The 12,767-nt window shown below is 39.4% G+C and overlaps 1 protein-coding gene across 1 annotated transcript; it reads right to left on the bottom strand.

The window, feature by feature from the left end:
- Positions 1-3,641: 3,641 nt before the first annotated feature.
- On the bottom strand, positions 3,642-7,527 carry LOC122641721 (septum-promoting GTP-binding protein 1-like). Its single transcript, XM_043835011.1, has 5 exons — positions 7,065-7,527; positions 6,713-6,930; positions 6,588-6,627; positions 6,368-6,451; positions 3,642-3,933 (listed from the first exon to the last, which is right to left on the bottom strand). The coding sequence occupies exons 1-5, from the start codon at positions 7,431-7,433 to the stop codon at positions 3,769-3,771; spliced, it is 876 nt and encodes a 291-aa protein (XP_043690946.1). The 5' UTR covers positions 7,434-7,527; the 3' UTR covers positions 3,642-3,768.
- Positions 7,528-12,767: the final 5,240 nt, after the last annotated feature.

Below are 12,767 nucleotides of genomic sequence, written 5' to 3'. Positions count from 1 at the left end.
AGGTTTTACTGGGGCGATAAGATAAGTGACCCTCAGTGTCTCCCGAGTTATCACAGTAGCATATACTTGATTGATAGAATTGTTTTAGGTGGAAAATGAATCTAACATTAGCATGCATCATTCTGATTGATATTGTCGTATGATGTATGCGTATTCCCCTTTGCTCCCTCACTAGCTAGTGTAGCTAACCTTGTTGTACAACCACTTTTTTTAGTTTATATGTAGATAACCTCTTAACAAACGCCTTGGGATGCGAATCAAGTGGAGCCGGTGATTGTGACTTGGATGTAGATATACACCCAAGAATGAGGCCCTTGGGGTAATTATTTATTATTTACTTTTTGTATCCTTCCCACAATCATGTATAAACTGTATGTTTATTTATTAGGAGAGATTGAATGGTTACGAACATTGTTATTGTACTATGTGTTATCATTAGAGGACCGATGCTCTATAATTTCACATACTTTAATTTGATTTCGCTTCCGCTAACTCTGTGATTGGAACAATTTATTCCTTTTGGTACGTTCCTTTTTGTCGTCATAACGTGACGGTAGGGTGGACTGTGGCTTGGGACACTGTATCTGTGATCCTGGTAGGTGTTGAGATGATGTGTGATTGTCCCAATCATGCCCTTGTGTGGTAAAATATCTTACATCGGGATAGAGACGTGACATGTTTGATACGATTTTTCTGAAAAACCTGGGAGAAAAAATACGAACATACATTCACTCTACAGTCGACATATTCATCACCTAATAAATAGAATAATAGCATGTATACTATGATTATATCAATTTGAAGTCTCACAACTAAAATAAATACAATATAATAGTTGAATACTTAATCCCTTATTACATCTCATAAGATTATCATAAAATACATCAATGTATTAGCAACATATCATCCTATCAAACATAAAAGTAATGTGTAATCTATGTTGTAGGATTATAAAAATCTCACAAAATATTAGTCATAATAAAAAAAGATAAAGTTTTTATTGACTCTATATACTATGAAAAGAGAGTGAGAATCTTAGACCCAAAAAAAAAAGAAAGAGAAACATACCTGGTTTTACTCTGTTGAATAGTTCAATGATTATAACCAAGTCATCAAGGTCCGAGAGACGAAAGAAGGGTGAAGGAAGAGAAGAAGGGTTTACAATTTGCAACGGTGGAACGGTGGAACTGTGGGGATGAAGGGAGGCTTGGAGGACCTGGTTTTACACTACATCAATTAGTGACCCATTAACTGCAATGTAGGGAAGCTCGGTTGAAGGAATAGGATGGTTTGCAACGGCAGAAGAATGAAGGGATGAAAGCCGGAGGATTTTTGGTACTTGGATTTTGAGAAAAGGTTGGCGAAGGGCTTTTAATAATTTTGTTCTTATGTTTTTTTTCTATTTGGTAAAAAATTTGTTCTGTTGTAAACAATAAAAAACGTGTATATTATATTTTAAAATTGGGAAGCAGTTTTCTTTACGGGAGTGTGGCCTACGCCAGCACTCCCATGTGTCTATCTCTCTTCTCCTTAAAACAAGGGGGCAATGTGTCTTTTCACATGGGGAGGAGAGAGATAAACTCATGGGAGTGCTGGCGTAGGCCACACTCCCGGACAGAGAACTTTTTCCCCTTAAAATTAAACGATATAATATAAAGTGCAGGACAAGAGCTCTATTTTAATACGGGATAATATAAAGCAAATACAGCTTTCATATAATCTAATGAAGGCAATTTGCCTATGAGCTTTCTTTTTCTTTTTTGGGGAAAGTCTATTTCCCTTCTTGAGCTCTATTATCTTTTCTCCCCAACATGGGCTCCTCTTATTCCCAGGGAGAATAATAGCGTGCCTGACTCCCTGGCCCAGAGAGCTTTGTCAGTTGCGTGTCGGACATCTTAGCTCATTTCCACTCCTTGGCTATCAGAATTATGTTATTCTGATTGGCTCCACATGTAGATTACTGCCCTTTCTTTTTCTTCTTGATTCCCCCAATCTAATTTCTTCCACTTTCCAGCCCATTGCTAAAGGCTTGTCGAACCACCTTTTTGGCCAAATCAATGTAAAGTTGACGTTACAAATCTATGATCAGGTCACCCTCTCTAAAAGTTGTTTGGTTCGACTGTCTGAGCACTCCCAAAGGGAAGAACTTAGTGAAGTCTAAATAGTATTCCTTCTAACTTTTATTGTATGTCGAGGCCTGAGCATGGTTTGAGGAATTATCGAATCGGCCAATTCGTATTGGTATCAAAAGAGACTGATATCTATCAAATATCGGTGGATCGGTATAGACCAAAGTTAAAGATGTTTTCAATTTTTAAAGAAAACAGGGGTAAATCTGTCCAATTCAGACCGATACAGACCATCCGAATCAGTATCGGATTAGTATCGGCCGCCAGATTTATAAACCCCTGGGCCTGAGAGCATCAAATAGACTTTCTTTTGCACACCTACACTTTCACGTTAGTTTATAGAATTCTGACCCAATCAATTGATCCAATCAGGTTTATTGTCTAACCCCAACCCGGTTTGGAAATAGAGCAATTTATGTTTGTTTGGACTTTGGATCAATAAGATTGAGTTAGCTATTGTTATTATATGATTCCTTTCATGTGGTTTTTTCTAATCTTTTTTATAACATAACATTTCCTGAATAATTTTTTCAAGTAGAATCAATCCATTGAGGTTTGTTTGATTATTGGCACGATTTAGATGTGAATGAAAAAGATGGCCAAAAAAAAAAAGAGGGTGCAAGGTCTTCCTAATCTGCACGTACGAGAAATTTTGACCATTGAAAATTTAGAAAATGATTTTATATATAAAAAAAGGTTAAATACACATAACCCTCTAAAATGGACCCAATATTCCGCACGCACTCCTAAGGGATTTCCATCTTTCCATGGAGGTGTGGCACTCATTTCACGTGGCCCTATTTTTGCACCCAAGAGCTATGCTCCGCATGCTACTAGGTAGTGATCTTTGTCCCTTTTTTATTTTATTTATGAGAAAAAAAATGCTAACCGATAGTGTGGTTAGCATGGTTATTTATTTTCTTTTTTTTCTGTTGTGTCCTTGCCAAACTAAGACAATGAAACTAGTATTTAATGGGAATTTTTCTCCTCTCAGGTTCCCTGCACGGTCAGGTTCGTAGGTTCCTCTCATAGGGAGGGCGAAAATGACGACCTCACCCCTGACTCAGGTAGTGTGTTCGGGCAGGGGGTGAGGTCGTTATTTCCGATCCCCTATGAGAGGAACCTAAGAACCTGACCGGACAAGGAACCTGAGAGGAGTCCTATTTAATGAGACTCTAAAATGAGCTTTAATCTTTCAATTAGTCCCTGATTTAAAATGACCACAACCTCAATTATTTAACAAAAATAAACCATTAAAAGATCAAATGTGGCCCCATTACTACTTTATATTTCAACACGGAAAATCAAATCAAGTATGTGATCTTTGTTACTACTTTATATTTTATTTCATTTTGAAAATTGATGGCTCCCCTTCTCTGGATGGGGGTACATGGCTGTCTCCCTCCTATCCAAGATTCTAAATCCCAAAATGAGAAAAAGGAACCCAACCCACTAACACAAATATCCATTATAAGTCAGACACCTGATCCCTATCTCTTTTCTACAGGGACTAGTTACAGAGTCATATTGCTATGTACATGTTTGATTACATTTCATTTAATGGATTGCCTGCCTCCCTTGAGAAAGAAGTGCAATGATAATAATACACAAAGAAGACCCATTCACCTTCTCAGAAAACTCAGAAGTCGATGATGGGTTCTCCGACAGTCAGATTCCTCTGTACTGTCCATGGCAAGTTGAAAAGCTTGGCAGTGATGAATTTGAAGATCTTGTTCACATTAATGTTATGCGTCGCACTTGAGAAGAAGAGTGTCGCCTTCATGGCTTGCGCGTATGCCCTTGCCTGTATATTCCAATTAAAAATTACAACTTAATGAAGAGAAACTTCCATTTTATAGTGTAACTAAGGGTGTCAAATGAGACAGTACGTTCCTTATCGGTGTCGGTCTTAAGGGGTCAATCCCAGAACTGTTCCATTTACTAAATAGTCCCAAAATTAGGATTCGGTCTTGTTTAATAGTGGGACAGTTCGGTTCTGATTTCTTAACGGTTCTAAGCATTTAAAGTCTCAAATAGTCAAATATGTGCAAAATTCCTATGTATACAAATAAACTTCCCGTACACTGTAACACCCCGCCCCCATTAGGCCAGCGATATGACTGGATATTCTCAAATATCCAACTAGATCTACCAAGATCCACACGTGTAGTGTTCTAGGCTCACAAACCCACACATTATAAGCCAATTCAATAAATAGCAATGGAAGCAATATAATAATAAGGAATCATATTTAAGGGTTAACTAAGGTGATAAGAGTAATTTAACAGTATTATCCCAAAATTCAAGTATCAAGACGTAACCATTAATTACATATTCCAGTAAATACAATCCAAAGAATTCAAATATCCAAAATATCCAAAAAGAAGTATGAACATTATCACGCCATGGTCTCGGTGCTTCATAAGCACAGCTATAAGCATACAAATAATTGAATATATTTCTAAGCATAAAATAATCAAACATCAATTCTTAAGGATACAAACACTCAACTAAGCCCAAAATAATTGATAACCCTTGGTTTTTCTTTGTAATTACATCTTAACTCTTATATAAGTTATAAATATTAACTAGTCCTAAATAAGTAATTTAGATGTGTTAAACAAGTCCTAGTAGTTCTAGTTCTAGTCAATTCCTTATTGAGCTTTCGGTTCTAGATCTATTGGGGAAACTCGTCCCCAAGAACCATCTAATCCCATTGAATAATCGATCCCAGAACCATCCCATTTAGTAGGGGTGTCAATTGTTCTGGTTCTGGGCTATCGGTCCAGTTCTCTAGCGGTTCCGGCTCTAAGATGTCAAGACCAGATCCAGACCAATAAGCTCACCGGTTCCAAATCTGAGATCCAGGATCATTAAGTAATGGGTGGTCTGGTTCCGGTTCCTAAGCGGGTCCAAACATTATTATAATGTAGAGTCCAAAACAAGGACAATAGGAGTTGCTCTAGAAAAACGGTAGACATTCCAATGTGTCAATGTATATATTATCATCTCATGCGAACAGATATGTTAGACTTGAACTAATTTTGATATACAACTTTCACATAATTCCTCATATTTAGACTTTGTTTATGCAGAAGAAGAGAGAGAGAGTTTAGAAATAACAAACTATTATAATAATTCGCCATCTGTCATCACCAATTTGGTAGTTCGTGAATAAAGATTTTTATTGAAATAATATTCTATGCATTGCAGTTGTTAGGTATGAGTAGAGACAATACAAAAAACACAGCTTCTAAAGTTGTTTTTCTTTTGTATGACATCATTTGTCAAATTTTATTAGATGATAATCCAATCTTGGACATTTCTTCCGGTTCTAACGGTTCTTTAACTGTTCCTGGGACCAGACTAGATTCGGACCAATAAACTATTGGGTGGATCGTTTTCGGTTCCTAGCGGGACGGTTTCGATCCAAAATTGACACCCTTACCATTTAGCAATGTGATGGGTCGGTTATGGGTTTTAGCGGGACGGTTGTCAATTTCAGACCCAAATTTACACCCTTAAAAGTGAAACCCACCCACTCTTCCAACTGAAGTAATTAACCAAACTAAGAGCTTGACCCATCAACAATAACAGTAAGAATTCCATGGTCTTGCAGTTCATACATTCAAAGATAGCTAATGGGTCACCTTCTCAAGCTCATATACCAGTTTCCACAGCTCAAATTTCACCTTTAAAAGTGATTCTTTCCACAAAAAAAAATGCTTCCTAGAAATCAGAAACTGATACCAAACGTGGCCTTTGATTTAAGGCTTTGAATTGATCGTTTCCAATATGTAGATGTCATTGCGTGTGGGGTTGTGTGGGGACTGAGAAGAGGGAGAAATTTTCTATGGTAGCAAAATTTTCAGAAAATTTGTCTGATTTAATATATGATTGACCAGTTCACATTCTTGTCCATCACTCCCCATGTACACATTACCCTTTTACGCTAAGGCACTGTTTGGTAACAATTTCTACCAACTCAGCTAAAACTTGAAGATTCAAACTAATAAGTGGAGACAAAAAGCAGAGCCAAGCGGCGTTCCCAATGTCTGAGTTCTGAATCCAATAGGCAGGCGCTTAAGTATTTCAAATTTTTTAAAATTTCAACGAAGCTAATGCTTTTCATGGCATCTAAAATGAAAAAAGAATTCAAGATCAAATGACAAAACAGTCAAAAAGTTTAAAACTGAATCACCAGTTCTGATGATTCCAGTAATCTAAAAAGTTATTACCTGGGTAACGATTGTCCATTGCATATCAAGAGGAAGTCGCACGAAATCATCAAATTTGGTTCCGATTAGTATCGGAATCGCCGTCTGAAACAAGAAAAACCAACAGATGAAGAAGAAGAAGAAGAAGAAGACCCACGATATGTTAAAAACTGTTGATTCTCTAATTCTGATTTTAAGTATTCAATCCAATTGAATAACCAGAGCCTTTTTGTTTAAGTACCTGATTCCACTTTCTCGCTTGCTGATACCACCCAAGAACGCTGCGATCAAAACAGAATTTTTTCAGAACAGAGACTTTAATTTAGATCACAATAACAATCCAAAACAGAGTAATTAATAATAGACCTGTTTAGTGTACATCGACTTGTGAGATCGAACATGACCAAGATGGCTACAGCATCTTTACAGGCGATGGGAACATGATTAAGAGAAGAATGATCTCCTCCTACATCCCAAATACTAAAAGCAATTTTTGCTCCTTTAACTGAAAATACTTTATCCATTAAATTCAATCCTGACATCTGCAAGCACCTCTGTTCTTGTTCATCTCCTACATACTTAACCTTCAACAATAGAACAAACGGGAAAAAAAAAAAAGGGGGGGGGGGTGTTTCAGTGAAACTCATAAACATGAAAAAATGAAAAATGATTTCTTTTACTCCACAATTGAAGTTCAAAGTAGGCATTAAGTACTTACAACGAAACTAGTTTTGCCAATGTGACAATCGCCCAAAATACTGATCTTCAGCGTCACCGAATCGGATTCCATATCGAAATTCCAAGAGGTAGAGGTGAGGTCGCCGGACGGTAAACCGCACTCGATATTAGCAGGAGAGATGGAAGACAAGTTACGCTGCAATCGCCGGTAACTGAAGGACTTCCCAGGGTAGCAAGCAAGAATCTTATCCCAAATGAACCGAAAAAATCGCCGGAAGAAGGTGAGCCGGTGGGAGATGTTCAATTGCAGGTCTAGGTGAAGAATCTTACGGCAAAGATGAGTTATTTTTCTGATGGCTTCGATTCCCCTTTGGTCATGGAAGCTCAAGCTCGTTCCTTTCTCTATCATATTCGAGATTTTTTTTTTCCTGGGGGGCAATTTCTCTATTTTTTGGGTTTTCTCGTCTTTCTTCTTCTCGTTATTCCCTGTAAAAACGAAGGTGGACTACTGCTCCTTCGGTGATGGTTGACTGCGTTTTATATTTAGCCGCAACGGTCTATATTGCCGGCTATTGGATGTTAAATCCTACGTGGCTGTTCTCTATTATTTTGTACCTGTAGTTCCGTAACGAAGATATGATGGTCATTTGGGTCATTTCGGTAATTTTTAGGGTACGTTGGTCTTTTAGCTCCCCAGACCCTGACAGAGCAGAGCAGAGCAGAGCAGAGGAGAGGAGAAGGAAGGAGCAAGAGAACTTTCTTTGAGACTCGGTCTGAGCATGTCGTGATTATTTATTTATTTTTTTTGATAAAAAGAAATTTATTAACGAAGAAACAAAGTTCCAATAGAGTCAGAGTATAGTAAAGGAGACATAGAGGGAGGGGGTGAAGGCCAAGTATGAGAAGCTTGGGAAGAAACTGCTAGTGAAGCAAGAGAACCAGCAAGAGCATTGGCTTCCCTTAGAACATGAAAAAATCTGACGTCCTCGAAATGATGAAGCATTCGTTAATAATTGGGGCTGATATAGTATAAAATCACCTCACCAATCAGAAGCCGGCACGTGGCCGAGCCGGGGTCATCCCAAGAACCGAGCCGAGCTGAATCAAAAATCTGGTCGACCTGGTCTCCGTCAGGTCGCATGGCTGGGCCGAGCACCTTGCTGAGCCCGCGACACATCACCCATGCCGACCTCCTTGGCCGAGCATACACAGGACGGATAAGGCCGAGGTGACTGCCGAGATCGACCTCCCATGGCCGACCTCCATGGCCGAGCCCTCCACCAAGGTCATCACAACGGCATGCTAGGACTCGCGGAGCCACGTCAACACCGCCCGAGTATCCCGGGATAAGGATCGAGCCAAGATCCCTACACGATATTGAATCATACTCCCATTAGGACTCTTACCTTAACAGGAGTCCGACCCCAAAAATGGCTCTCCACTCCGCTCTACATGGAAGAGCCTTCCACGAGAAGAACTCCTACCATATCAGGACTCCTCCAATCGCCTCATCTCCCTCTATAAATACCCTGGTATGGAGCACAATTCCACATCTTACTTTCACTAGCTGTTACGCTATCGCATTGAAGACCTGACTTGAGCGTCGGAGATTCCTAGGCCAGAGCTACACCGGCTCTCTTGCGCTCACTCGATTTTTGCAAGCTCATCCGTGGGCGAACCGGGCACCGGAGGTTTCCACACGCAACAGGGGCAATCCTCCAGGGGGTCGCATCGGAGGACCCATTTAAAAGACGTATGAGCAGAAGATTATCGCTCTCCATGATGACCTTTCTGAAATTGAGAGATATAGCAATATTTAATGCCGATCTAGCTGCAGACGCTTCAGCTCCAAGTGCATAATTCCAACAAACTCCATCAGCGAAGCCATAGAGAAAAGTGGAATCCGAATAACGACAAACCCCTCCAATGCCTGCAAGACCTGGGTTCCTGAGACTGGCACCGTCGACGTTAAACTTAATGAAGTGGGGAGGGGGGGGGGAACCCATTTGACCAACCTACTCGTCCTGACCACAGTGAACTGAAATGTTTGATCACCTCTTTAGCCCCCGAAATGGAGTTGAGAGCGATAAGCCTGGGGATAAAGTGTTGTCTTGAAAATGTCCAATTCTAATAACCAACCCAAATATTCCATAAAATGCTGCAATAGTATACAGTTAGCAAAACATTATCCCTGCTAGCACTATTTTGACCTCTCAGAAGATTTGTGACAAGGTGCAAGATAGAATTATTGTGAAGGAGATGTAACAAGCCCGCTTGCTGCCATATTTGTTGAGTCCAAGCGCACTCCATGAAGAGATGTTCCATAGTCTGAGGATGATCATGACACAAAGAACATAAAGGATTAAGGAGCATACCCCCGATTGATAAGAAGATCAGGTAACTGCAATCTCTGATGTAGTAGTTTCCAAATAAGATGTTGCACTTTTGGGGCAGTTGGAAGGTGCCAAATCTTTAACCAAAGCTGCGAGTGAGCTAGATTCGTCCCATGAATGGCAATGCTGTAAGCCGAAGCAAATGAGAAAACACCATTTGAGGTCACAGCCCAAATAAACTTATCCTTAGCAGGGAAAATGGGGATAGGAATGGATATTATCCTGAAAGCAAAATCTGAGGGCCACCAATGAAATATCAAATCTCTTTTCCAAGTTCACAGCTGAAAATCAATAAAATCCGAAACCCACATAGGAGCTTCACTTAGTAAAGGGTAGGGAGCCGAAGACGGCGGCAGAGAAGGAATCCAATAATTAAGCTATGGATTGATTGAGTGACCATTTCCTAGTTGAATAAAAAGACCCTGTCGTATGAGGTCCCTTGCCGAGTAGATTGATTTCCAACCCCAAGATGCTGTGGCAGGGCAATTGGCATTCAGAAATGTCGTATTGGGGAAATACTTACCCTTCATAATCTTGCCCCATAAGGAGTTAGGAAGTAAAAGCTCCCAAGCCTTCTTTGCTAGAAGCGCTTGATTCATGATGGTTGACTGTTTAACATTGAGACCTCCAAACACTTCGGGGAACAGATAGTATTCCAAGAGATTGTATGTACAATACTCTTGTTGCCATTAGACCACAAGAACTTCCTACTTGTTTCATCCAATGTTTTATGAACTGAGGCGGGGATCTTGAAACAAGACATGACATATAATGACATTGCAGAAAGAGTTGATTGGATCATGACTAGTTTGCTTGCTGGATTGAGAAACTAAGATTTCCACAGCAAGAGCTTCTTATTGACTCTTTCGATCAGATTCGGACAATGATATTTAGAGAACTTACCCCCCACATAAGAAATCCCTAAATAATTATCAATGGAGGAGGAAGGGCACACCTTAAAGAATTCCTGCATTTGTCTTTTCACCTCTGATGCCACATTCGCACTAAAGTGAGCTCTCGTCTTGTTGAGATTGATGGCTTGACCGAAAAAATTGCAATAATCCTGAAGAATCCCATTCAAATCCCTCGGCTCTACCATCGATGTCTCCCCAAACAGGATCAAATCTTCTGCAAAGGCCATATGAGAAATACTTTCTCCTCCTCTATTAATTTGTATGCCCTTGATTTTCTTATCTTGTAAAGTGATTGCCAATTTGGTAGAGAGAACTTCTGCACATAAGACAAATAGGTAAGAGGAAAGAGGATCTCTCTGTCTGATGCCTTTGGTAGGCTGAAAAAAAGGAAGAGGAGAGCCATTCAGTAGGATGCTCATCTGGGTATTCTTGACACAAAACATAACTTTCTGCACCCAACTATTATCGAACCCATAACTGAGTAAAGTGCTTTTAAGAAAGGACCATTCCACTTTATCATATGCTTTTAGGAGGCAGTATGGTTCAGTTGCAACCTCTCCTTTGTTACACAAGTGGTGAAGAAGCTAAGCTAGCGACATTATTACAAATGTGGGATCGATTAAATTTCCCAAGCAAGAAGATTGGAGCTGAAGTTCTTAGTCGTTTTGCTTTCGTTTGTTGGCATTTATGGCTTGCAAGGAATGATCATAACTCAAGCATAAATTGTGGTCTCTCGTGGAAGTTTTTACCAAAGCCCAAGGTGCCTTTGATGAGTTTTGGTCATCCATGAATGATCGTGTCGTTATGTGATAAAAAAACAAACCCTAATTAAAACTAATAGAACAGTGATAAGTAGGGGATCGAATCTACGGGGAACTGGAAGGCTAAAATGCTAAAGATGAAATATAGTTGTTTCAGGTTTTGATAAAACTAAACAAAAAGCAATAACTATAAGGGATACTAAAAATCAATTTGAGAGATGAAAGAAAGAGACTGTCTTCAGGTTTTAAATCCACATTGATTCATTAGTTAATTTATGGCATACACTTACGGCTCATTATAGCTACAAGCCTAATGACACCACAGAATGATAAATTGCAATTCGACCTAGTTATAACCTATCTTGTCGATCACTATTGTCTTTCGCTTTTGGCTTGGCACGCTTAGTTCGATCAGTTATAGACTATCATCAGTTTCAATTATAATCACAAGAATAGCATTGCTTGAATAGAGAAGATAAATCACAGAAACAAATTCTCTAAACTAGATTTAACAATAAAATCCATTCAATGAAATAAAATTATAAGTCTTAACATCAATCAATCAAATGTATCATCCATAAATAAACTAAAAGAAATCAATATTTCATCTAAACCTAAAAACATAAACGAATTTAGCTACTCATGGTGCTAATGAACATGAAGACGCTTTGGAGATGATGATCCATGGTGTGCAAAACGCAAGAGGTTGGTGTTGCAATGAGATCGATGGTGCTTCGATGGAGGCAGCGACTGGAGAAATGATGGTGCGACAACTAGCGACGCGATGAAGGATGCAGCTGATGTGCGTAATGAGGTTATGCATTATGCGATGAAAAGGTTGCTGGTTCGGTGGTGACTCCCCCTTTCTTTTCTCCTCTGTCACTTTTTATTTGTGCAATTCTAAATCCCTAAGTGCGACCCACCGAGAGCGAGAAAGATAGATAGTTTTAAAATAGAGGGAGTTAGATGAGAGATGGGAGACAGAATCGTGAGAGAAAGAAAGATGTGAGAAATAGAATTTGAGTTTGAAAGGAACATGTGGCTAAAAATGATATGAGATAGAGAAATTATGGTAGAAACTGGGGTTGGGAACCATGGAAGGGTTTGGGAAAAATAAAATAAAAACAAAAAGTGAATTGGAAAGTGGATGGGAGAGAGAGAGAACCGTGGGAAATTCTAGCTAAGATGGGATTTTAGAATAGGATTTTGGTAGAGTTGGGAAAACCGTGGGCAGTATGTGAGAGGAGAGAAAAGTTAAGGAAAAAAAGAGAGGTTTTAGTGGAGAGGAATTAGGAGAGAGATGGCAGTTGGGATTTTAGGAGAGGTTTTAGGAAAGAGGGAGATAAGAGAGGGAGTTAGAGAAGAGTTGGGAGAGAGAGAATCGTGGGTAGCATATGCTTGTTGGACAAGTGTGTGTCCATCAAACCCGGTTCGGTCCGGTTCAACCCGATTCACCTTTGTATTGAACATTTATACATTTTAGTTTAATATTGTCACATGCGATATAAACTTTTTGAGCATTATGTGTCCCTAAGTTTTACTTAAAATGGTAGTCACGACTAGGGTTTGGGCTAGACACCCTTATCATATGGTCGTCGCATTGGGTATGCCTAGACATGTGATGTCAGGGTACAAATGCGAGTGCTCACATGTTTGATGTGTGCATTGGCGAAAA

The sequence above is a fragment of the Telopea speciosissima genome, chromosome 10 (genome assembly GCF_018873765.1).
Source record: "Telopea speciosissima isolate NSW1024214 ecotype Mountain lineage chromosome 10, Tspe_v1, whole genome shotgun sequence".
NCBI classification, from domain to species: Eukaryota; Viridiplantae; Streptophyta; class Magnoliopsida; order Proteales; family Proteaceae; genus Telopea; species Telopea speciosissima.
Note: the sequence above shows the minus strand (reverse complement) of the source record. Positions and strands in the feature narration are given on the sequence as shown.

Bases quoted from the DNA above. Each gene is read 5' to 3' on its own strand.
- LOC122641721 (XM_043835011.1), bottom strand. From the start codon at position 7,433: ATGATAGAGAAAGGAACGAGCTTGAGCTTCCATGACCAAAGGGGAATC. The intron at 6,628-6,712 runs GTCTATTATTAA...TTTTGATCGCAG, and splicing joins AGTCGATGTACACTAAACAG to CGTTCTTGGGTGGTATCAGC. The intron at 3,934-6,367 runs GTAATAACTTTT...TGGAATATACAG, and splicing joins AATGGACAATCGTTACCCAG to GCAAGGGCATACGCGCAAGC.